Genomic DNA, 22,481 nt, shown 5'->3' with positions numbered 1-22,481 from the left:
ATTAGCGGCCGATGGAGGCTCCGGTCCCTGAGGAGGAGCGGCGGCGTGAGCAGGCGAAGCGCGGTCAGCGGGCCAGGGCGGCGGTTTGAGATGATGGCGGCGGTGACTTCGATCAAGGACAAGGTGGCAGTCATGGCTATGGATGCAGCCATGGCCAAAGCTTTGGATCTGGCTCCCACGGGCGCGAGGGGGATTGGGGTCCTCCTCCCCCTTGGTGGGGTCATCAAGAGAGGAAGAAGAAGCGCAAGCACGGGCAGCGGAGGTGCGAGCTGGAGCGCAAGCCGCAGAAGCATCCCCTTTGCGGTGGGGGCCATGGGGATCCGCTGGCAAAGAAGCCGCGGGTGTCGGCTGCCTCTCTGGCGGTGGCCTTGCCGGAGGCACCGCGAGGTTCGACGGATGCACCCATTTCGGTTGAAGAAGAGGGCGGGGAGTGCTTCAAGTGCGGCCGGACCGGGCATTTTCAGGCCAAGTGTACCTTTCCTCCCCTCTGTGTGATCTGTAAGTAGGAGGGCCACGCCTCGGCCTATTGCCCGTCGAGGGGCAAGCATATGCACCTCCAGATCATGGGCAGTGCCATTCCAGGCGAAGGCTTCTTTTGCATGGAATTCAAAGAAGAAGACGAGGTGGAGGGTGCTGTCCTTAAGGCTGCTAACGGCACTATTCTGTCGGCGGAGCCAGGGAGGCTCTCGTTGCGTACGCTCAAGCAGGAGTTGAAGCACATGGTGGCTGGCGATTGGGATTGGTAGATTACTCAGGTCGGTGACAATGACTTCGCGGTGGTTTTCCCTTCCACGGATCTGCTGCATATGGCCAAATCAAGTGGCAAGCTCTTCCTCTCCATCAATGATATTACAGTGCTGGTGCGTGATTCAATCTATGAAACGATTGTGCCCCTCTCCATGCCGAAGGTGTGGCTTCTTCATGGCATCCCTAAGAAACACCGTCGTGTTGACCATCTGATGGAGGGGCTCAAGATGCTGGGAAGGCCTATCGTGGTGGATGAGCTCTCCCTCATCCGGGTGGGACCGGTGAGGATGAGGTTTGGCTGCAAAGCCCCTGACAATATGAACGGTTTCGTGCAAGTCTGGTTTAATCATGAGGGCTATGATATCAAGGTTGAGGTGGAAAGGCTCCCGAAGCGCACTGGAGACGGGCCTTCGGTGCCTGGTTCTGGTAACGCACCCTCCCGCCCTGGCGACAAGAGCGCTGGTCCACCTGGTTCGGGGACCGGGGGGGGGGGGCGGTAGGATAACGGCAGGCTGACCCCGGGGCCCAGGAAGGGCAGGACAATGCCAAGGGTGGCCAGTCTAAGGACATGGAGATGTCCTGCTGTGAGGAGGAGCCCGAGGACAGTATACAGGATACGTCGATCGACACGGAGACATGGAATCAACTGGGCTTTAAAAAGCTCGCTCTCGATGAGGATAAAGATGGCGCGGAGCGTGGGTCACTTGCGGTTTCGGACACGGCTGGGAGCAGTCCGCCACCATCCCGCGCTCTGGTGGGGGTTTTCAACCAGGTTGGTATGCAGGCGATGTCTGGCGCTGGTAGTGGTATTTCTGCGGTCGCCCCGGCCTCGCCCAGTCTGCTGGGCTCTGGCACGGGAGTAGTGCTCAACGAACCTTCCATCCGCACCCCTCTGTCAAGCCTCCGCGGCTTGGGGGGCTCTGGGCATGCCCCCAAGAAGACGGTCGGGCGGAAGCCGTCGGCCAACCACGCAGTTCTGTCCCTTCCTTCGCCTGTTGCGCTGGCGTGCGTGGACCTGCAGGCTGCGCTGGGCTCCGCGGGCGCGTCGTCCAAGGCAAGGCACTCCCGGGCCTCCCCGGTCTCTCAATGTGCTCCAAGTGCTAGGGCCAAGGCGGCGTAAGAATCTCGAGACCTCAGGTAATCCCCCTCCCTCCTTTAAGATTCTGAATGCTTTTACAGATCCGCAACTTGTTTCGATCCTATACGACAACGGCTTTGAGGTAGGTGCGGAGAGTGGTGAGCTTGTATCTCTTATTCGCGCTCACGAGGATGCCCAATCGGCTCTAGCTGAGGCAGCCGCTGTGGCCAAGGCCAGGGAGGCCAACGCCACGGCCCTGTTTGTCTCTGGCTCTGCAGGGATTGTGGCTAACTCTAGCATGTTTGTCCTGTCGGACGGGGGTGCTGAAACCAGGGAGGTTGAGGCAACTCCCTCGATGAGTCGTGCCCCGGGTAAAAAACGTGTGGCAAAACCGGTGACCTCCAGAGGGGTGCGCCTTCGCAGTTGTATTATTTGATGCGCTACTTGTTCTGGAACATTCGGGGTTGCGGTCATTCGGGTTGCCGCACTCAACTCAAAGAATATATTGATCGGGAACGGATTGATGTCGTGGCGCTTCAAGAAACGATCAAATCCGATTTTACTTATAGAGACCTTGCAGCCTACGACCCTCTTCATCTTTTTTGTGGGGCTGGGTTCCCTCCTGTGGCCACTCGAGCGGCCTTCTTCTGGGATGTAATAGTGATGTATGTGATGTTGTAAGTTGGGACGCGGGCTCGTTTTTCATTTCTGTCACGATGAAACATAGAATTACCTTAGCTTCCTGGGCGATCGTATGTGTTTACAGCCCGGCGGACCACTCGCGTGCGGCGGATTTCCTGGGTGAAATCCAAAACTTGGTTGGAGCCAAGCAAGCCGCAGATATCCCCATCGTCCTTGGGGGAGATTTTAACCTTATACGCTCGGGAGCGGATAAGAACAACTGCAATATTGACTGGCCTGGAGTTACTCTTTTCAACAATGCTATTGCGGCTTGTGCCCTGTGGGAAATTGCTAGGACTGGCGCTAGATATACGTGGACTAACAAGCAACTCGCTCCGGTGTGTAGCGTCCTTGACCGAGTCTTTCTTACAACAGATTGGGAAGTGCTCTTTCCCATGTGCACGTTGGTCACAGAAACGCGCATCGGGTCGGACCATGTACCGTTGATCTTGGCCTCTGGGAAGGATAGGATCAAGCGAAGCCCGCGTTTGTACTTTGAAACTGGGTGGTTCGAGGTAGAAGGGTTCGGTCCCATGCTCCTTGCTCACTGGGAGCAAGCAAGGGCTGCGGCTGGCCGTTCTAGGTGCCCTCTCGACACTTGGGTTACGGCAGCCGGTGCTCTTCGTGGTTTCCTCCGCGAGTGGGGTGCAAACCACAAGAGTGAAGCTAAACACGCAAGGGAAGCTATTCTCGAAGAAATAAAATCCCTAGACGTGCAAGCTGACTCCAGATCATTTTCGGAAGCGGAATGGGCTAACCATTATGCCCTCGAAAACCAGGTGCTTGCCATCCTCAGGGAAGAGGAGGAATATTGGCGACGTAGGGGCGACGTCAAGTGGATTACTAAGGGTGATGCGAACACAGGCTATTTTCATGCCTTTGCCAATGGCTGTAAACGGAAGTGCACGATTTTGAGACTACAATCCGAGCACGGGCTGTTGGTTAGTCAAGCAGAGATTTCAGCCCACATTTATGGTTTCTTCCTTAACCTGTTGGGAACAACGGAGGAGAAACCCTTGCACCTACGTGGTGACTTTTGGGGGGAAGAAGCCCGTGTGTCGCAAGCCGAGAACGATTCCTTGGCCCTGTCCTTCTCCACATCGGAGATTGACGAAGCGGTTGGCTCGATGAAGATAGATACAACACCTGGCCTGGATGGCTGGTCGGTTGCTTTCTTTCGCCGCTTTTGGCCTACGCTCAAAGACAGTTTTTTACGATATTATCGATGGCTTCGTGCTAGGTACGATAGACATTTTGCGCCTCAACTTCGGAGTCATCAGTCTCATCCCCAAATTTAAAGGGGCCAACTCTATCAAGCAATATCCCCCCATCACTCTTATTAAGGTGTCGTTCAAAATTTGCTCGAAGGCCTACTCGGCGAGGCTTGCCCTGGTAGCGCAGCGCGTGATTGACCGTAGTCAGTCAGGTTTCCTCAAAGGCCGCAACATTCTCGAAGGGCCGTTAGTGTTGCAAGAGATTGAACACGAGCTTACATGCACGCGGCAGTCGACAGTGCTTCTCAAGCTCAACTTTGAGAAAGCTTACGATCGAGTGAACTGGGAGTTCATTCATGAGGTACTGATTCGGAAGGGATTCGAATTAGGTTTTGTTCACCGTATCATGCACCCGGTCTCGGGGGGGGGGGGCAGACTACGGTGTCGATTAAAAGAGAAGTTGGGAACTTCTTTCGCAACAAACGAGGTCTCAGGCAGGGAGATCCTTCCCCGCCTTTGATCTTTAACTTTGTTGCAGACGCCCTCTTTGCCATGGTGCACAAGGCTAAGGGCGCCGACCACATCCACGGAGTTGTTCCCCACCTCATCCCCGGTGGGATCACGCACCTCCAATATGCGGACGACACCTTGTTGCTCTTCGAGCCTGATGATCATAGTGTAGCCTCGATTAAACTCATTCTCCTCGCTTTCGAGATTATATCAGAAGATCAACTTTCTCAAGAGTGAGGTGATTGCCATTGGGATGGACTCACCCCTCGCCGCCCGTATTGCCAACCTGCTTAATTGCAAGCTAGGGAGCTTCCCAATTAAGTACTTAGGTCCACCTATCTCGGATAAGCACATCTCTATTTTAGAGTGGGAACCTCTGTACGGCAAGGTGGCGAACCGGGTTAGCCCTTGGCGCGGCCGATTCCTCTCCTTGGCTGCCAGGTTGATCCTGACAAATACTAGCCTATCCTCTTTACCCATGTTTACTATGGGCATGTTCCTGCTGGCTGATGGGATTCACGCCAAGCTCGATACACCTCGTTCCAAGTTCTTTTGGGAAGGAACTGGGACAAAAAAGAAGTACCACTTGATCAAGTGGGCAGCGCTGTGCCGTCCCAAGAAATTTGGTGGTCTAGGGATCCTAAACTCCAAACTCATGAATGTTGCGCTCCTCACCAAGTAGATTTGGAAACTTGCCCAGAACGAACAAGGGCTTTGGGCAGATATCCTACGTGCTAAATACTTTCCCGATGGGAATTTCCTCACTTCTAAGTCTAAGGGGTCGCCTTTCTGGAACGAGATCCAGGCCGTTAAGCCAGCCTTCACATCAGGAGCCAAGTTCAGCGTTAATAACGGCACCTCCACGAGGTTTTGGCTCGACCATTGGCTTGGCTCGGAACCACTTTGGCGCAGTCATTTCGCCGTTTACCAATTAGTCACTAACGTTGATATTCTCATGGCCGGCGCACTTAGATCCAGCCCGCCCATCATTTCCTTCAAAAGACCACTCCTCGTTCACGAACGGGCCTGTTGGGATGGGCTATTAACTGCTTTGAATGGAGTGGCTCTCCGACCCGAGGCCGACACGGTCTCTTGGTCCCTCACGAGCTCCGGGAAGTTTCCAGTTCAATCTTTATACAACAAGCTGACCGAGGGACCGGCCCTGGACATAGCTAGGGGGCTATGGAAAGCGTCTATCCCCTTGAAGATCAAAGTTTTCCTTTGGCAAATGTTTCGTGACCGCCTCCCTTCCTCTAACAACATCGCCAAAAGGAACGGGCCTTCCGATGGTTCATGTGCACTATGTGGTGAGCACCAAGATGCTAACCACATCTTCTTCAAATGCCACCTTGCCCGCTTTGCTTGGAGTGCTGTGCGGGAGGCGTTTGGGCAAAATTGGAACCCGCTTTCGGCTTCGGACCTTCGTGGGATTCTAATCGCTCATAGGTGTGGTTTTTGGCGTGTTCTTTGGAGATGTTTAGGAGCGCTGTTGTGGGCCCTATGGACTACTCGAAATAAGATAACTATTGAGCACAAATTTCCTACTCACCCTGCTGACATTATTTTCAAATGTCACCTGTTCCTTCACACATGGACACCGTTGGGGAAATGGCGTGACGCAGACCGGATGACGGAGGCCATGGAGCGGATTCGTATGATCCAGATTGATGCCCGCCACTAGTTTGCTGTTGGCTGCTTTGTTTTGGACTGGCTGCTTGGGAGCTGTAGTTTCTGTTCTATCTCATTCAGGCTCAGTCCGGTTGCATGTATCGTACTTTGGTTGCGGCCATTTCCTTTTCTGCTGTATTGCGTTGAACCTGATGAATGCTGCCTGTTGGTAGGCTTTATTAATTTAAAGTCGGACGCTTCCTGCGTCTTCGTTCTAAAATAAAAAAAAGGTTGTTGGGAAGCGGTCCGCTGCAGCAAATGAAGTTGAAGTCCAAAGCGCTTAGCCTCTTCGCTCTACAGATTAGTGTGTCCTACTAAAATAATGCATTGGTGGTCGCCTAGTGGCTGCTTATTGCTTTTTGGAATCAGTATGTTTTTCTTGTTTTCTGACTATTATTGTATATCCACTTTAATTTCATGTAAGAAACTTTGTACTATAGTCTAAGTTTCGAGCCCTGGCAGGTTTATGGTATAATAAGATCAATGGAAAAGCCTCCCGCCCTTGTGAAGCCATGTAAATTGTGTTCCCCTCTTGACTTGCGTTCTAATCCCACATGATGACTTAACTTAGGCCCCGATTGGAATCGATGTAAAATAATACACCCGCAAAAAACATACAAGTGTATTTTACTGGTCTACTAAAATAACCATTACTTTACAGGTGGTTGTGAACCAGTGCTTGGCTACGAATCTTCCACGGAGCTCCTTGAGCAGTGTCGATTCACCGCCAACAACGCAGCAGCCGCTCTCCCCTTTCTCCTTGTCAGGTCGATCCCCACCGCCGCCTGCCCGGGCACTTCTCCATCCGAAATATCTTCTCCTCCCCACCGCCACAACTCCTGCGATCTCAGGGGCTGCTGGCCGGCGTCGAGGCGCGCGGTGCCGAGGAGCGCACCGTCGTAGAGGATGGAGACGTTGGAGGCGCCGTAGCACATGGGTACCACACTGGGGTGGGTGGTGTTGACGGTGAGGGTGAGGCCGATGTCCAGCGCCGGCGGCGGCCGGAAGTGAAAGGCAAACATGTTCATGGAGATGAGCTCGGCTCCGTCGGTCGGCAAACCAAACACCCCCGCCGCTCTGGTGACGGCGCCGACGAGGTGGTTTGTGCCGGCTGGGGCGGCGTAGGTTCCTTGCGCTTGCCGTCGTGGTCGAGGGCTCGCGGCGGCGATGACATCAGAGTATTTCCTAAAACGACGGAATATGAGGAGAAAACAATGGCCGGAGGTCTGTCTTCAAAACCGGCGGAATGCACGTGTCAAATAAGAAACCGGCGGAATACACACGTCAAATATACACCCCAGAAACGATGATCCAAACGGGCGGTCGAGCACCAATCGTTTTCTTTTCCAGATGTATATTTTCAGGAGGTTTTCGCTGCTGAAACGACAAAGGCCTTAATTTTTCGATCATTTGCCCTAAGTTGTGTTTGCAACTTTTTAACCCAAAACCATCAGTATGTGTATGTGAGATGACCCATATACCCTCGTGGTAATTTTGCAATTTATCCCAAATCTTCTGTGCACGTGCCCCCACAACGTGTGAGCAGATCGATCGATTCTGGAGGGGTTCTTCCTGTTGCTCCGGCTAATCCCAAAACACTCCACCACCATCTGAAACAAAAACTTCACCACTACCAGTCTCCCTGCTGCTCCGGCTATGCGGCGGCTACCGCTGCGACTCCTGCGCTCCGCGGCGGCCGGATCACTCCGGAGCCGCCCCGCCCCCTCACGTGGCGGCTGTCCTGCCACTCGACCGCCACATCTGCCGGCGGAGGCAGCCGCCGCGCCGGCCGAGCTTGCCCGCTGGCTACCGCGGAGAGGGTACTCCCGGTTCGCGAGCGGATTCACCCCCTTGGAGCCGAAGAAGCTGGGATCCATCCTCGACGTCGAGCGCGCCAAGGGCCTCTCCCCCGAACACCTCGTCGCGGCATGGGATGACGTCAGTACCCTTCCCCTTTTACCGTACATTTTGTTTTCCCCTGTACTAGCTAGCGTTGAGGAGATCGTTGATAAGCGCACGAATTTCATTTTCTGTACTGGTATATACAGTAGATAACAAACGGTTAGAAGGTATTTGTCCCTAAGAAAAGTTAAGGTATCTGAATGATCTCTAAGGATGAAAACAATGGAACCAAATTATCATAGCTATTTGTAAATCTGGAACCATGAGATATGCTCGTAGTGCCCTGCGCCCTAAAAGTGCTTGGATCACAATTGCTGCTCAGTGCATAACAGACTAGCCCATGTCATCCCATTGTTTGTAAACTTGTATATCAGTTGCAGTCTTCAGGGTGAAAACCATTAACGGGCCATATTAATGGGTTGGATGGGTAAGATGGATCGTGTGTGGAGATAGGTAGGGAAAGCAAGAAGAGGGAAGGCAGATGGATATTTGTGGATTGGTAGGAGCTGCGTGCTTCACTAGCTGTTATTATAGAACGTTTTGCATCTGACAATCTGTCATACCCCTACCTGAAGGCAAGACAAGTTTGTTGTATGCCTTTGTTTGGGCAAAGAATCGAACCTACAGGTTGGAAAATAGCAGAAACAAGTGGGATATTTAGACCATCCTGTCCCATATGATGCAAAAACCAAGCAATATTTGCATCAAGGGTGGGGAGGAACCTATATCTTCCCTAGGAACTTCTGTATTCGAAAGGCTAGTGCGATGACCAGTAATCTCACATATTGTCCTGTTAACCCAGAAAATTAGCAAACTAAGTTTTGTCTTTGCCTAATTATCATCCAGTTACTAAAAGTTTTATGTCTTATGCTGTTGACATTACAGCATTATTCTGTATCTGCACATATTGTTTACTGCATTGGAATCCATCCTGACATTACTTTTGTACAATTTATTTGTGTCACTATTCTTTCATGGAACATTAGTACCACTTGGGAAGAGGTCACATAGGTGTATCAATGAAAGCAAAGCTTTACCGTCTTTTGGAACAAAGATCGGCTACATGGTATTTGTTTGTTGATTGGAGTTTTGATTCCATCACCATGATTAATTTCTAAACTATTTATTTAACTAATTTATCTTTTTGGTAGCCCATATTTTGTTATTCCTTTGTGGAGAGGAAGTGGATATACCACCATGTTTATGCAAGGTTATTTCTCGGCTCTTCTGCAAATATTCGATTTTCATAAGCCTTGTTGACTGCTTTCCTTTTCATAATTTTCCATTGAAATTGAACTTTGTTACAGTCTATAAGTATATTCTTTACTAAACGTATACTCCCTCCGTCCGAAAATACTTGTCATCAAAAAGATGAAAAAGGAATGTATCTAGATGTATTTTAGTTCTAGATACATCCCTTTTCATCTATTTTGATGACAAGTATTTTCGGACGGAGGGAGTATTTATTAATTTTTATATCAATGGGCTTTGGTCAATCTGACATTCTAAATATCCTGTGCATGTTATTGTTCAAGTGTCCAATTGTATGTTTTTTTGATTATCAGTAAATGAAACGGGTTATTATAACCCTTGGAAAACAAATCTGTTTATTCTAGATGGGGCTGTTTGAACCTGATATCTAGGCAAAATTTGCTACATGATACTATATATCTGTATTATTTACTCTATTGTGCTATAAATTCAAAGCTTGCCAGACAAACTTTAAGCTTGCATCAATTTGCCAACACGCACTCCACCTACTATAATAACTATCTGATTTGGGAGTGGGAAAACGCGTGAAAAGTCTGTTTTGCCATTTTTTGTAATTTCTTTTGACAAATTAATAGATGCACAAAGTAGACATGCACAACAATTGAATCTCGATCACTAAACATGCATCAGTGTGTTTACAAGTTCAAAGATACTGTACTCATGAGAATAAAGCAGACTTTGCCTGCTCTCTCTCCTCTTAAGCCAAACAATATATTATAATTGGTGGTGTGTTCGGGCGACGCAGTGTTAGAATGCTTTAGCAAAGTTGCAAATTTGGAGTGTGATGGAGCAAATGTCATGAATTTGTAGTGTCCTGTAGCCAGTTTGCCTCTCAAGAATGGTATATGTACTCACACTCGTACCAAATGAACATCGACAGACTACTGTTCAAGAGAAATATATCTGAACATAACAAATGAACCAAGTATCCATGCTGTATCATCACGCTAACTTCAGGCCCTATCAGTTAATAGCTTATAGTACTGATGTATTTACACGTAGATGTATCAGTAACTAACTAATTATATTTTGAACACCCCATCCAAATGTTGGGTGTGCTGGGGTAGTATATTTCTTGTAACTCTACATCTGATACTCTTAATATTTATGCCTAGTATCTTGTCCATAAATGCAAGGCAGTGAGGCTGCAGAGACTAAAAGTTCGGTAAATTTTGGTGAAATTTATGAAGGGGTTGGTGTCGAAACACCGTTTTCTGCATGGCCATTTGTTTGTTCAAACCCACCTATGGGAATTGACAGCGTTTATTTTGTTTTGAGCTAACTGCTCCATTCTCTGTCGTTCAACATTGCAGTCCAGCTGCCACACATGATCTTCACAGGGCTTGAAGACTATAAAGCAAGAGGAACTCAAGCAAGCCCTTACTATACAGTCACTCATTTCACAGAGTTTGCAGAAACCAAGGATACAGTGCTTGTCCGAGGAGACGTTGTCTTCACCAGCAAACTAACCGATGCAGAGGCAAAGTGTCTTTTAGAGACCGCCCACTCGTTCTACCTGAACGATGTGCGGTACAAGCTCGTGGAGCGTTTCAACAAGGAAACACACGATTTCGAGTTCAAAGACGTCCTTCAGGCGCTTGAAATGCCGTCCATGTGAGCAGAGATGTGAAGCCGTCGTGTGACGACAAAGCTTCCCAGCGTGGCGAACCTGAAACTACCGCTGATAATGAAACTATGATTTCTTTCTTCTGCCCATTTTCTGTGGCAGTTTTATCCTGGAAAAACAACCCTGGGTCGATATGACGCTGACTTTGCAGAGTGGTCGTTCATCCTACTTGTTTTGTCGTAGCTGTAGCAAAGAAGCGAACCAAGTTCCCAGGTCTTCTCTAAGCAGATATGGGCAAAGATTTAATAGGCATTCCGTAGCTATTTTGCTGTTGTTTCTCTTGGCCTCTTTTGGCTAAATTTTTCATAATAATAATATTACGTAGCTATTTTGTCATTTTTAGCCATTTGCGTGTTAGAGCTGGCCGGCACAAACCTGATCTTACTCCTGATGCACGCATGACTTTTATAGCTACTCCTTGGACACAATGAGTATTTACTGCCGTCTCTAAGCTTCAGAAAGAATACATGCTTATGCGGTGCCGTGCTGTTGCTGCTTTGCCACAATTACTCTATTGTTTTCGGCAAACCTTTTCATTTTTGGCAAACGTGTTGGTGATGCTGTGTCGCGGGCGGTGTCTGCGTCCGAGCCATTATCGATCAGGCCAACGACGCCGTGCAAAACTCAAGTTCATGCATGCTTAATCGGGTGGCTGAATCGTGCAATGCAATTGCTGTCACGGAGCAGATCAGGTGTATATATGGATAAAACCAAACGGCCAAACGATCTTTCTGCTGTTTGTTGGCTTTGCTTGCTCACCTGTTCTTGCTACATACATATCCGGACGTGTTACCGTTTGTGTGCCGCAAGAGAAAAGGAGTGAAAAACAGAGCGTCAACAACTGTGACCCACCAACCATAGATCATACTCCCTCCGTTCGGAAGTACTTGTCATAAAAGTGGATAAAAATGGATGTATCTACAACTGAAATACATCTAGATACATTCATTTTTTGAACGAGTAATTTCTAAGGGAGGAAGTACATCACACGAACATGGAACAAGTCACAAATACCATATTATCTTCGGAATTGCTAATTTTCATACGGATGAAATTTACTGGCTTTCAGTCGTTTTTTGAGACGTGCGATCTCTGTCGCGAGATTCGTGCTTTTTTTTCGTCGTTTGCTGGCGCTGAGTTTCTTATCGGGCCCGCTTGTATTTTCCAAACCCGTTAGTACCGCTCGCTGCCGCGCGTCGGTGTTTTTCTTTTTCTTTCCTTCCTCTGTCTCTTCCCCGCGCCGCTCGATCCCCTTTTCATTTCGAACACGTAACCCAGAAGGCAACTGAGAGAGATATCCATGGCGATTTGGAGCCCCCCCTCGCCGCTCGTCGGTTTTGTTCGATTCGGTATGTTCCCCCCTGTTGCTTTGATTCTCAGCTCTGTATGTTAGTGCGTAGTGTTTTCTCGGTCAGATCTGTTTGCTTGTGTTAATTTCCGGCAGCTTCTTGTGTAGATGTGTGCGGTTCCGCCCTTCCTGTGTTTGAATCTCGTCTGTCATGCAAATTTTGATTAGGGTTTCTGGTTGGTTGTTAGTTTCATTGATCTGCATGTGTGTCACACCTTCAATCGATGTATGGTTTCTGGGATTGATTTGCCAAGTGTGAAAATAGAGTCGCCTGAAGCTGATGACCGAGGAGATGGTGCAGCACACAACAGTCAATTTGATGGTTTACAGAGAGGTGTAGCCTTGAGTGTGGTGTGGTAGGCTGACTGGTGTACCCACGCGACAGGGTGTGTGTGCTCTGTATTTGTTAGCATGTCATGCCGTGTGTGAGAGGTATGTGTGAGTCTAGTCTGAACTTTTCCTCCTGTTCTCTGTACCTACCCCAACTTTCCTCTGCATCCTCTCATGTACTCTATCTCTCACACCCCCAAATCCCTCCTGTAATTCGTGAGATCTATCGATCTATGAGATGGGCACTGTGGTTAATTGTTTGAATTTGGCTGGTTGTTTGATTTTGTATGCGCTATTTGAGCAATTCGAACATAGCAGATCATCGTTTAGTCCCTGCTCTCCATTGTTAGTATCTACTTCCTCCGTAAACTAATATAAGAACGTTTAGATCACTAATTAGTTTACAGAGGGAGTATGTGTTAATTTTCCCCTGGGCCATTTTTACTGTCACAGTGTGTATGTATGGTTGGCATGCTGGGTCGCCTTGGGATTGTGGCTGTAATTCTCAATGGATTTACATTGTAATTCTCAATGGATTTACAGTGTAATTGCTAGTGGATTTACACTGTACTTCTCATTTTGGGTTTACACTGTAATTTTCATTGGATTTGCACTGTAATTGTCATTGGATATGCAGTTGGGTGAGAATGTAATTCCTATTTGGTTTTCAGTGTAATTACAGTGTAACCCCTATTGGTTAATCAGTGTAATTCATATTGGTTTATCAGTGTAATTTTTATTGGTTTCAGTGTAATTAGTACTGTAATTCCTACTTTTTTTTGTTTTTACAATGTAATTCCTAGTGGATTTGCATTGTGATCCCCATTATAGCCCGTAAGTGTTGATGCTAGTTTACCGTTTGATTTTGACACTGTAAATCTTAGTGTAATTAGTACTGTAATTTTATGTTTTTACACAGTAATTCTTTGTTGATTTACACTGTATATGCACTGAAACTCTTTATTAATTTGCACTGTAATTCCTTGTTGATTTTCACTGTAATTCTTTTCTTGATTTACACTGTAATCTCAGTGGATTTATACTGTAATCTTACTGGTTTGTCACTGTACATTTTACTGGATACACACTGTATTTCTTAGTGCAAAATTTAGTGTTTTTTTACTTCACCTTTTTAGAGTGATTTTCTAGTGCAATCCCTAGAGGCTTTCTTTTAGTGAATTATTTTGAATTAATCCTGTAATTCGTAGTGGTTTTGTCACTGTAATTTCTATATCTTATCAGTGTAATTATAATTTTGCAAATGCTAGTGGGATTTGTAGCACGCCATCACTGTAAATCCTAGCGGTTCTTTATCAGTGTTATATTCCTTGTAATCCTAGTGGTTATTTTACTGTGATGTATTTGCAACTGATTGTTGATGTTATTTCATTTTTATTTGTGATGTCTTGCTTCACACTAATGTCAGTTTCTGGTTTTTTTGCATGGTGTTTTGGATAGTTTTGCCTGATAATGTTAGTTAGTTATTTTTTTGTAGTTTTTGTGTAATTTATTTGTTAGGCACTTTAGTTATTCAGTTGTAATATAATTATAAACAAACATATGGTAAATGTTACAGCTATATAGCTGTTAGAAATTTATGCATATGCATAAAGTTCTTTGCGCTTTTACGGCAGTAGTTTTGTATTTTTATGATTTAGTTCATGTATTTTTTGTATTTGTCTGGCTGATCTTTGTACGGATCTGCCTTTGGTGTATGTAAATATTCTTTTTTTGTATTGTTTTACCTTTCTGCCATTTCTTCTTAGCATTGTTCCTTTCTATGTGTTTTTATATATTTCGGAAATAGATTAAAGTATGGGCAGAATCATGAAGGGTCTTGGTAAGGGCTTTTCTTCTGCTTGCTTAGAAGAGTCTGATGATTTTGATGGGGATCCTTTTGTCCCCAATGATTTCGCCGAGGACGATTCTTTCCAAGCTTCAGAGGTTATTTTCTTGTTTTGATATTTGATTTTCCTTTTTTTGTTTATTCTTGTTTGGTAACTTATTTGTTCCAGTCAGCTTATTCCTTTTTACTGTTTACTGCAGGAAGGTTCAATGGATGATCCTGATTTTGACAAAGCTTTGTATGATTTCTATGTGTCGCATGTAAGCGTGTTGTTGTAATTATTGCATTTTGTTCCAGTTTTCATTTATGTTTGTTTTTATTGTATAATTCATTGCCTGTTTATATATCTTGCAAAAAGCGAATTGCCTGAAACGGAAGATAGCAGATGTTGGAGCTCGCAATGTGGTATTTATGTTTCTTTGTTCTATTCGCATTTTCTGTACCCAACTACCACTCTGATAGAGATAGATATAAGTTTGAGATAGATTTAAATTTGTTTTTCCCCTTGTTTGATGTTTCTGCTAGATGTTTTTTCATTGTTGATCTAGTGTATTTTTATCCTGATTCCTTTTTTTTGTTTTGTGTTTCTTGTTCTATTGTAGAAGCGCACGAGGTCTTCTGATTTTCCCGTAGCAAATACATTCACTAGATACTCTAGCAAGTTGTTCTCCACTATTATTGGCGGCTTGTCTCCTCAGCAAGTACGTGTTCTTCAGAGTTATGGGGCAGATTGCCTTCTCAAATTTGTGAGGACAGAGGTGCCATTTAGGTTTGTCAAATGGCTAGCATCCAAATTTGATGTTCGTGCTTCAGTGATTCAGATTAGGAAAATGTTTATTCCGATTTGCGAATATGTCACCCATGATATATTAGGTCTTCCTGTTGACGGTGAGCCTATTGTGTCCAATGCTGATGCTGGTTGTGAGTTTATCTTGTCTCATTTCAATGTGACTAGCATCCCACCAGTTTCATTCTTCTGCAATAAACTAAAATCCACCTCTGAAGAATTGCCCGATGAAGACATTTTCATCTGCTTCATGTGCATTGCCTTGTCCACCTTCTTGTGTCCAAATCCAATATTAGAACTCTGTAATTCTGGAGTTTTTACTGTAATCCATGATGGTTTTCAGTGTAACTATTAGTTGATTTTGCTCTGTAATGCCTAGTGGAATTACAGTGTACTTTAATAGGCTTTACATAGTAAATCTTATTGGATTTACAGTGTAATTTTACACAGAATCCTAGTGGATTTTTAGTGTACTTTTAATTTATTTTACATGTTTTTTCTTAGTGGTATTGCAGAAATTTTGTTTAGTGGTTTTTGCTGTGTAATTCTTAGTCGAATTTTAGTATTTTTCTCAGTGGATTTTTTAATGTTATTTAAGTGGTATTTTTACAGTGTATTTTCCAAGTGGTATTTTCCAATGGAACTTCAGTGCATTTTTTTAGTGATTTTTCACTGTAATTCTTAGTGGTTCAGTGTAAATTTAGTCATTTGTTAGTTCATACTAGATGACTCGTTGCGCCAATGGTGCAAAGGCCGAGTGTAAGCCAAGTAGTGAAAGAGTAAGCATATATCTTTTTTATCATGGCTGCCTCAAAAGCATACCACACAGCAGTCTAAGCAGCAAATTACCGATAGTTAAATGCACAGTATGGTCTTAGGGGATTACATAAGATACAAAAGTATGATAAACACAGAAGTCTTGGTCTAATATTGAGTTAAATAACAAGGAGCTCTTGCAACTTTCTTATATTAAGTAGACGATCAGGCGCAGTCCCTTGGGAGTGCATTTGAAGCCGAAAGCATATGCTTCCCTTTGTTCATCTGTGCCTGATGGAAGAAGTCGCTCCGGCCTTTAGTGACGTTGGCCCTTTTGTCAACACCCTTGATAAAGCGTGTCGTGACAGCGGTAGTTCCATCTCCAGTAGTGATTGGCAGTTCACCACGATCAACATCCATGGGTGGGAAAAGGGAAGCGGTAGAAAAAGGAATGCTAAAGTACTGAAAATAACAGTAAATGTTAGTTATTGTGTGAAATAGGATAGAGCAACTGCAAAGGATTACCATTCTTTTGCCGTGTGTTGCAAATGTTTCTGTCATGTGGCACACATAGTAGCGATCAGGCGTGGTGGTGCTGCAGATGATCTTTCGCAGCCTATGAACATTATGGTTGTAGAGCTTAACTGTGTTGCCCCACACAATGTGGTGACTAAACTCATCTAAGTAGTGGATGCAAGTCTCACCTATGTTAAATTATATAAAGTTATATCGTTTAGCAGTTGTTGCGAGAGTTGTTGGAATGAGAAGAGTAATGTAGCCCTTACCACAGAGAATGTACTTTCCAGGCTTTAGATGGATTTTCTTGCCTTTGAACTTTCGGATTGAGCTTGCTTTTCATGGGCAATGAATAGACTCGAAAGCTGACATCACTCGTTGCGCCAATGGCGCAAAAAGCATCAGACAAACGAGTCTTCAAACCATGTGTATGTGCTAGTTTAAGATATATACTTTTATCTCATTGTATGGTATCATGACAGATGAAAAGGAAGTAATGACATTACTGATAATAGCATACATTGGTTTGACAAAGCAAGTTGTAGTAGGATCAATATAAAAACATAAAAAATTGAACACTGATTAGATCATAAGCAAATAGAAACTTAGTGCTGATACATAGTGTTTTAAGAGAACCTAGTGCTGATCTGCACTAAGTTTACGAACATTATGTCTGTAGAGTTTAACTATGTTGCCCCACACAACGTGGCGACTAAACTCATCTAGGTGGTGGATGTCAGGCTTACCTATGTTAAATTATACAAAGTTATACCATTTAGAAGTTGTTGTGAGAGTACGTAGTTGGAATGAGAAGAGTAATGTAGCTCTTACCGCGTAGAATGCCGTTTCCTTATTTTCTTGCCTTTGAACTTTTGGATTGAACTTCCTTTGCGTGGGCGAGGAATATACTCGAATGGTTTGTTGTGCTTGCGACACAGTGGTTCCCCTGGAACAACGGGTTTAATGTAGCGCGAGCTCCGCCTGGCCGTGCACTGAACCACATGTGAGCTCTGCCAACACCCTTCACCCATGGTGGACCCGTGAGACACCTTCACTGCCACCACACGCTGCTTCATCCCCTCATGGCCTCGTGCTCGCCGTTGTAGTGTCGCATGTGTCCCGTGTTAGCCGTTGCCATGGCCGCAAAGTGGGTCAAGATCTGTGGAGCTGTGCATGGGGCGAGCATATCGGCCCACGCTGCTCAATCCTGTCTGGGCGTCTTTTGGATTAGGCAGCGGAGATGGCAAAATTTTGGCGCCTCAGGTTCGGTTCCTTTGCTTCACTTTTCTGGTTGTCATGTGTTTCATCACTAGAGACGAATGAGTTCACGGGTGGATGCTAAGGAAGTATAGACATGGGCTTGGGTATAACTCGAGACGACTTGACATTGTTTCAATATTGTTGTGTAGGTTGATGGTTTGGAGCTTTTGTGCTGCCTTGATGTAAAAACAGAGAAATTCTAATTTTGATAGTTTGGCTCATACATCATCCTTTTCTTTCTGTGGCTGATACATCAGAGTAGGATAGTTTGGACGAAAGTATAGGATTGCTAAATGGGATATAATCTGTAGGCCGAAGGACCAAGGGGGTCTAGGTATTGAAAATCTGGAAGTCAAAAACAGATGTCTCCTTAGCAAGTGGTTGTTTAAACTTTCGTCCGAGACGGAGGCTACTTGGGCTCAGATTTTGCGAAATAAGTATCTTCAGTCTAAAACCTTGGCCCAGGTGACAGTGAGGCCGACTGACTCACCATTTTGGAAAGGCTTGATGAGAGTCAAACCACTCTTTTTCAGCAGGGCAAGGTTCTTAGTCAGAAATGGAGCTAATACGAGGTTCTGGGAGGATACGTGGCTTGGGGAGACTCCCCTTGCACTTCAATATCCTACTCTGTATAACGTTGTTCAACGTAGAGAAGCTTACGTTGCAACCGTGCTACAATCCACTGCCCTCAATATTAGTTTTTGGAGGACGCTAGTTGGAAATCGTTGGGAGGCCTGGCTTCATCTTGTAGGACGTTTGATGGATGTCCAGCTGTCTCAGCAGCCAGATCAGTTGTATTGGAAACTAACTAAGAACAGCGTGTTCTCTGTCAAATCCATGTATCTGGATGTCATAAACTCTAGCATCATTCCTTCCTCGAAGCACGTTTGGAAAGTTAAGGTACCTTTGCGAATCAAAGTGTTTATGTGGTTTGTGCATAAACAAGTTATTTCGACTAAGGATAATCTGGCAAAACGCAACTGAATGGGTTCTGCAAGATGTACATTTTGTGACCATAACGAAACTATCAAACACCTCTTTCTTGATTGTCCGCTGGCTAAGATTCTGTGGCGGTCGATTCATATTGCTTTTAATATTAATCCGCCTACTTCCATCAACACGTTATTTGGAACGTGGCTTGATGGGGTTGACTCAGATACAGCGAGACACATTCGTGTTGGCGTTTGTGTTTTTTTATGGGCAGTCTGGAACTGCAGAAATGATTTGGTTTTTAACAGATCAACGAACGTTCACTTTTTGTAGGTTATCTTCAGGGCCACGGTGTTGACCCGTATGTGGTCGCTACTCACTCCGACGGAGGCCAGTGAGCGTTTGATTACTGCGTCTACCCGATGGGAGATGGTAGTTCGGGATATTTTCAACCGGTTTGGATGACGGTCGTATAATAGGATAGGCATGTAGTGCTCCTATTTTATTTGCGAGCCGGTTGTGGCTTTTTGTTTTGCTCTTATGAGCTTTTGTTTATTTCTTACTTCGAGACTTAGAGACTTGTTGATGGATATTTTTTTAATAATATGAGCCGTATGCATCTTTCTGATGCAGAGGCTAGGGTAAAACCCCTTTTCAAAAAAAAATCATCCTTTCCTTTTTTTTGGATGTCTGTGAATTCCGACCTGCTCAATGGGAAAACAAATGCTCAATTTAGTGACCTCACCTCAAATTCTCAAATTTGGTGTTAGTTTCTCAAATTCGGTGTTAAACTAACACAATGTATCTTTTATCTTCCTCATAGTTATGTACACTCTGACATCTTACATGTTGTAAAAGTCGTGTTTCATTGATGAAATAGAACAGGGTGGCGAGGCTCCTATATTTCAAGAAATAAAATCTTATGGTTATATTTTAAATTGATGCTACCACGCAAGTGGTGGATCCCTGTATGCAATACCAGTCTATGTAGTAATACTGGTTAAATTAACTCCCGAACGTCTGGTACCTAGCTCCTCCTCCCAAACGCTTTATCTACCACTGGTCGTGTAGCATGTACTCCTGCCACGTCACGGAGTATCTTGGCGCACTGGTCCCCTGCCATGCCACGTTTCTCGTACGCTCGGTACGTGTCGCCCCGAACGAGTGGAGACTGCATCGGCACCTTATCCTTTCCCTGCAGGCTCGTCTGCTTCTTCCCAATCCTTCATTTCTAATCACTTAATCAGAGGAGAGTGAGGCGAGCTGGCCGGGCTGCTCTTCGTCGGGGACGTCGCCGTTTACTTGCCCGCGCCAACGGCCAACTACTCCCGGGATTCGCCGTGTGCCCGTGTACAGCCGCCTTCCAGAAGCCATTCGAGGGGCGGCCCGCAACGCTCGCGTGGAGGTCCCGACCTAGGAGGTGGACGAGGCTGTGTGGCTCGCGGCTGAGCTGCTCTTAGCCTGGGTCGCCATCGTCTCCGTGCGCCACGCTGACAGGAAGCTGGTCGCCGAGTCCCCGGGCATTCGCCGCACACCCAGGTACTCCGACGCCTCCCCAGTAGCTGTCCGAGCGGCGGACCGCGACGCTCGCGCGAGTGTCCAATGGCTCCGGTGTCCGATGAGCGTGGCTGCCGGCCATGGCCGTGGTCGTGTGCCACTGCCTCTCCTGCTGCCGCTGGAATGACGGAGGCTCGCGGCCAAGATCCGGGGAGAAGGAGCTCCGTGACGGCGAGCTCCTCTAGGAGCAGGGCGACCACGTACTCCAAGAGCACGACGACGACAAGCTTGAGGCTCCTTCGGGCGACCTTAACAAGGAAGAGGGTGGCAGCTGGACGAGGGTTAAAATCACGCCGGAGTCACCGTGTTGTCCTCTGACGACACATCCGGCGTCCCATGATTTTCAGGACGACGGCGGCGCGACAGCTGGACCTCCCTGCCAGCCTGCCCGGCCAAACTCCACAAGCTGCAGCTCACAGATCCAATCCAAGAAACGTCCTGCCAGCTAGTGCCATGGTTCCCCCACAGAAGGAGCAGGTGAATTACTTGCTATTACTTAGAACTTCTTTCTCCTTTCTTCATTCTCCTATTACAGAAGCTACACCATATGGTTGTTTGATGATCTGTTAATTCTTCATGGCAATGTGGTTCGTCAATAGCCATTAGTGGTACATGCACGTGTGTTGAGTTTAATTTCAGCTATAGTTTGACTTAGTGGTCACTTGCTTTGTCGGTCTTTGCCCATGGAGTTTGGAATGCTCATATGATTTCTATTCAAAAAGTTTCCGAAATGGGAGGAACTTGGCAGCCATGCCATTTGGTGACCTTCAGATAAGGTGTTGTTCCATGCATTGTGCTTATCTTGCCAGGAACAAAAGAAGTGCTTACTCTCTGTCATGTTAGAATTTCTGATTCAGTAAACAAGTGCTCATGTATCAGGAGGAATGAGGAAGACGGACAGGAGGAGTTTGGTGCCAATTCTACATGCGTAGAGGATTTTTCTTTGGACTATTATTAGGGCTGTTTGTAGTTATTAATAGAGAAAGGAGGACCATTGGATTATAACGGACGACAGATTCTGCCTTCTACAACATGTACAACAGAGGAGCCGAACCCAATTTTCAGACCCCCCAGCCCTGACGTGGTCTCTCCCTTACCCATGTTGTAGCAACTGTGCTATAGGCTGTAGCATTGCCGCCGATGTTGAACTTGACGGGTATGTGCTACTCACTGGCAACTTGAGCGCACGAGGCAGGTTCATCGTGTCCGGGGATCTCCTCGTCGACAACGCAGGAGGGTGGTGCTCGAGGAATCACGCAAGTTTCTTTTCACAAAGCGTGTGCTCGAGATGGAGGATGGCATCGTTTCATACCTCATCGTTTTATGCGAGCATTGGATTGAAGTTGTTCATGAGCTTCCTTCACCAATTAGACCGATGCTATGTAATTACTGGAGCTCTGAAGCTACAGTTACGGGATCCAGTCTTTTTAGACCCTTGACATCACATACCTCACATGATGTGTTAATGTTGTTCTATATATACCTAGCATAGCATTTTAACCATGCTATAAAATTAAATTTACCATGCTACAAAGTAAACTTGCCATGTTAGTTCACATAATGAATCCTTTGTGCAGGGAGTTCTAGCGAAGCTTTATACAAGGAGCTATGGCATGCTTGGGCTAGGCCGTTGATCACAGTGCCTCACCAAGGTGAAAGTTTACTACTTTTCGCATGTTTATATTGGAACAGGCATGTTTATATTAGAACAGGTATGTCTCACCGCCATTGGTGTTTGCTCTTCTTGATGCCCCATAACCAATGAATGAATTTGCTACACAACACAAACAGTAGCTATTTGTGTTATGGGACACTGCTTTGTTCTTGTGTCAAAAAATGACAATATGACTTTGTTTATGCGGAATAATCATCCAGGTATTTAAAGTTCATCCACGTACATATTTAGAACTTGATATTCTCTAGTGTGGTCATGTATTAGTTGAAAAATGAATATCCATCAGAGGGTACCACCTTACATACAGTGCTTCCAGCCTTACAGGCCGCACCAGAAGTCCCTTTGCCAAGCTTCACTGTGATGACTAACTTACTACTTGACAAATATCTTTGCTAACTGATAAAAGCAACAACTTAGGTACATAAACTCATTTTCACATGTTATGACAAACTGATTTCTTCCAGCTGACAAAAAACCTAGAAAACAGAGTACTAATACATAGAGAGGGTATAATTGTTAAGGCTACTTTACGAATTAATTTGGGAATAGACTGAACATATCAGGATATACATGAGTTGACTGCGAAGAAAAGAAATCATCATCTACTAATACTGTACTAAATGAACATTATCCATTCACATCTCCAGTATTGTACTATTATACATGACAGAGAATGACTAACATCACTCGTTCTTCTCTTAAAGCTGCCTAGAAAATACAGTCAGCAGAGAAGTTAGAAGGATTTTGAGCACTAAACTCCAGTTATCAATACACTGG

General features: G+C 45.7%; 2 protein-coding genes across 10 annotated transcripts; both read left to right on the top strand.

Annotated features, from left to right (window-relative positions):
* The first annotated feature begins 7,448 nt into the window (after positions 1 to 7,448).
* LOC123138042 (uncharacterized) lies at positions 7,449 to 11,041 on the top strand. The gene is made up of 4 exons (XM_044557936.1): positions 7,449 to 7,836; positions 8,787 to 8,866; positions 8,952 to 9,010; positions 10,386 to 11,041. Exons 1-4 carry the CDS (start codon positions 7,555 to 7,557, stop codon positions 10,688 to 10,690), a joined length of 726 nt encoding a protein of 241 aa, XP_044413871.1. The 5' UTR covers positions 7,449 to 7,554; the 3' UTR covers positions 10,691 to 11,041.
* Positions 11,042 to 11,792: 751 nt separating this feature from the next.
* On the top strand, positions 11,793 to 19,152 carry LOC123138037 (uncharacterized). Of its 9 annotated transcripts, XR_006468788.1 has the most exons (5): positions 11,846 to 12,048; positions 14,185 to 14,321; positions 14,424 to 14,483; positions 14,582 to 14,628; positions 14,826 to 15,115. XR_006468788.1 is itself a non-coding variant. In XM_044557932.1 (4 exons), the coding sequence occupies exons 2-4, from the start codon at positions 14,193 to 14,195 to the stop codon at positions 18,935 to 18,937; spliced, it is 321 nt and encodes a 106-aa protein (XP_044413867.1). In that variant the 5' UTR covers positions 11,834 to 12,048; positions 14,185 to 14,192; the 3' UTR covers positions 18,938 to 19,152. The 9 variants fall into 9 exon arrangements, 4 of the variants coding, with proteins under 4 accessions (XP_044413867.1, XP_044413865.1, XP_044413866.1 ...); XR_006468791.1 differs by lacking the exon at positions 14,185 to 14,321 and having other exon boundaries at positions 11,834 to 12,048; XM_044557932.1 differs by lacking the exons at positions 14,582 to 14,628; positions 14,826 to 15,115 and adding an exon at positions 18,806 to 19,152 and having other exon boundaries at positions 11,834 to 12,048.
* Positions 19,153 to 22,481: the final 3,329 nt, after the last annotated feature.

The sequence above is a fragment of the Triticum aestivum genome, chromosome 6B (assembly GCF_018294505.1).
Source record: "Triticum aestivum cultivar Chinese Spring chromosome 6B, IWGSC CS RefSeq v2.1, whole genome shotgun sequence".
In the NCBI taxonomy this organism is placed as follows: domain Eukaryota; kingdom Viridiplantae; phylum Streptophyta; class Magnoliopsida; order Poales; family Poaceae; genus Triticum; species Triticum aestivum.
The sequence above is the reverse complement of the archived record's forward strand: the minus strand, read 5'-3'. Positions and strand labels throughout refer to the sequence as shown.

Excerpts from the sequence above, each read along its gene's own strand:
- LOC123138042 (XM_044557936.1), top strand. The coding sequence starts at position 7,555 with ATGCGGCGGCTACCGCTGCGACTCCTGCGCTCCGCGGCGGCCGGATCA. Across the intron at positions 8,867-8,951 it reads GAACAAAGATCGGCTACATG|CCCATATTTTGTTATTCCTT; the intron begins GTATTTGTTTGT and ends TCTTTTTGGTAG. Across the intron at positions 9,011-10,385 it reads TACCACCATGTTTATGCAAG|TCCAGCTGCCACACATGATC; the intron begins GTTATTTCTCGG and ends TCAACATTGCAG.
- LOC123138037 (XM_044557929.1), top strand. The coding sequence starts at position 14,193 with ATGGGCAGAATCATGAAGGGTCTTGGTAAGGGCTTTTCTTCTGCTTGC. Across the intron at positions 14,322-14,423 it reads ATTCTTTCCAAGCTTCAGAG|GAAGGTTCAATGGATGATCC; the intron begins GTTATTTTCTTG and ends TGTTTACTGCAG. Across the intron at positions 14,484-14,825 it reads ATGATTTCTATGTGTCGCAT|AAGCGCACGAGGTCTTCTGA; the intron begins GTAAGCGTGTTG and ends GTTCTATTGTAG.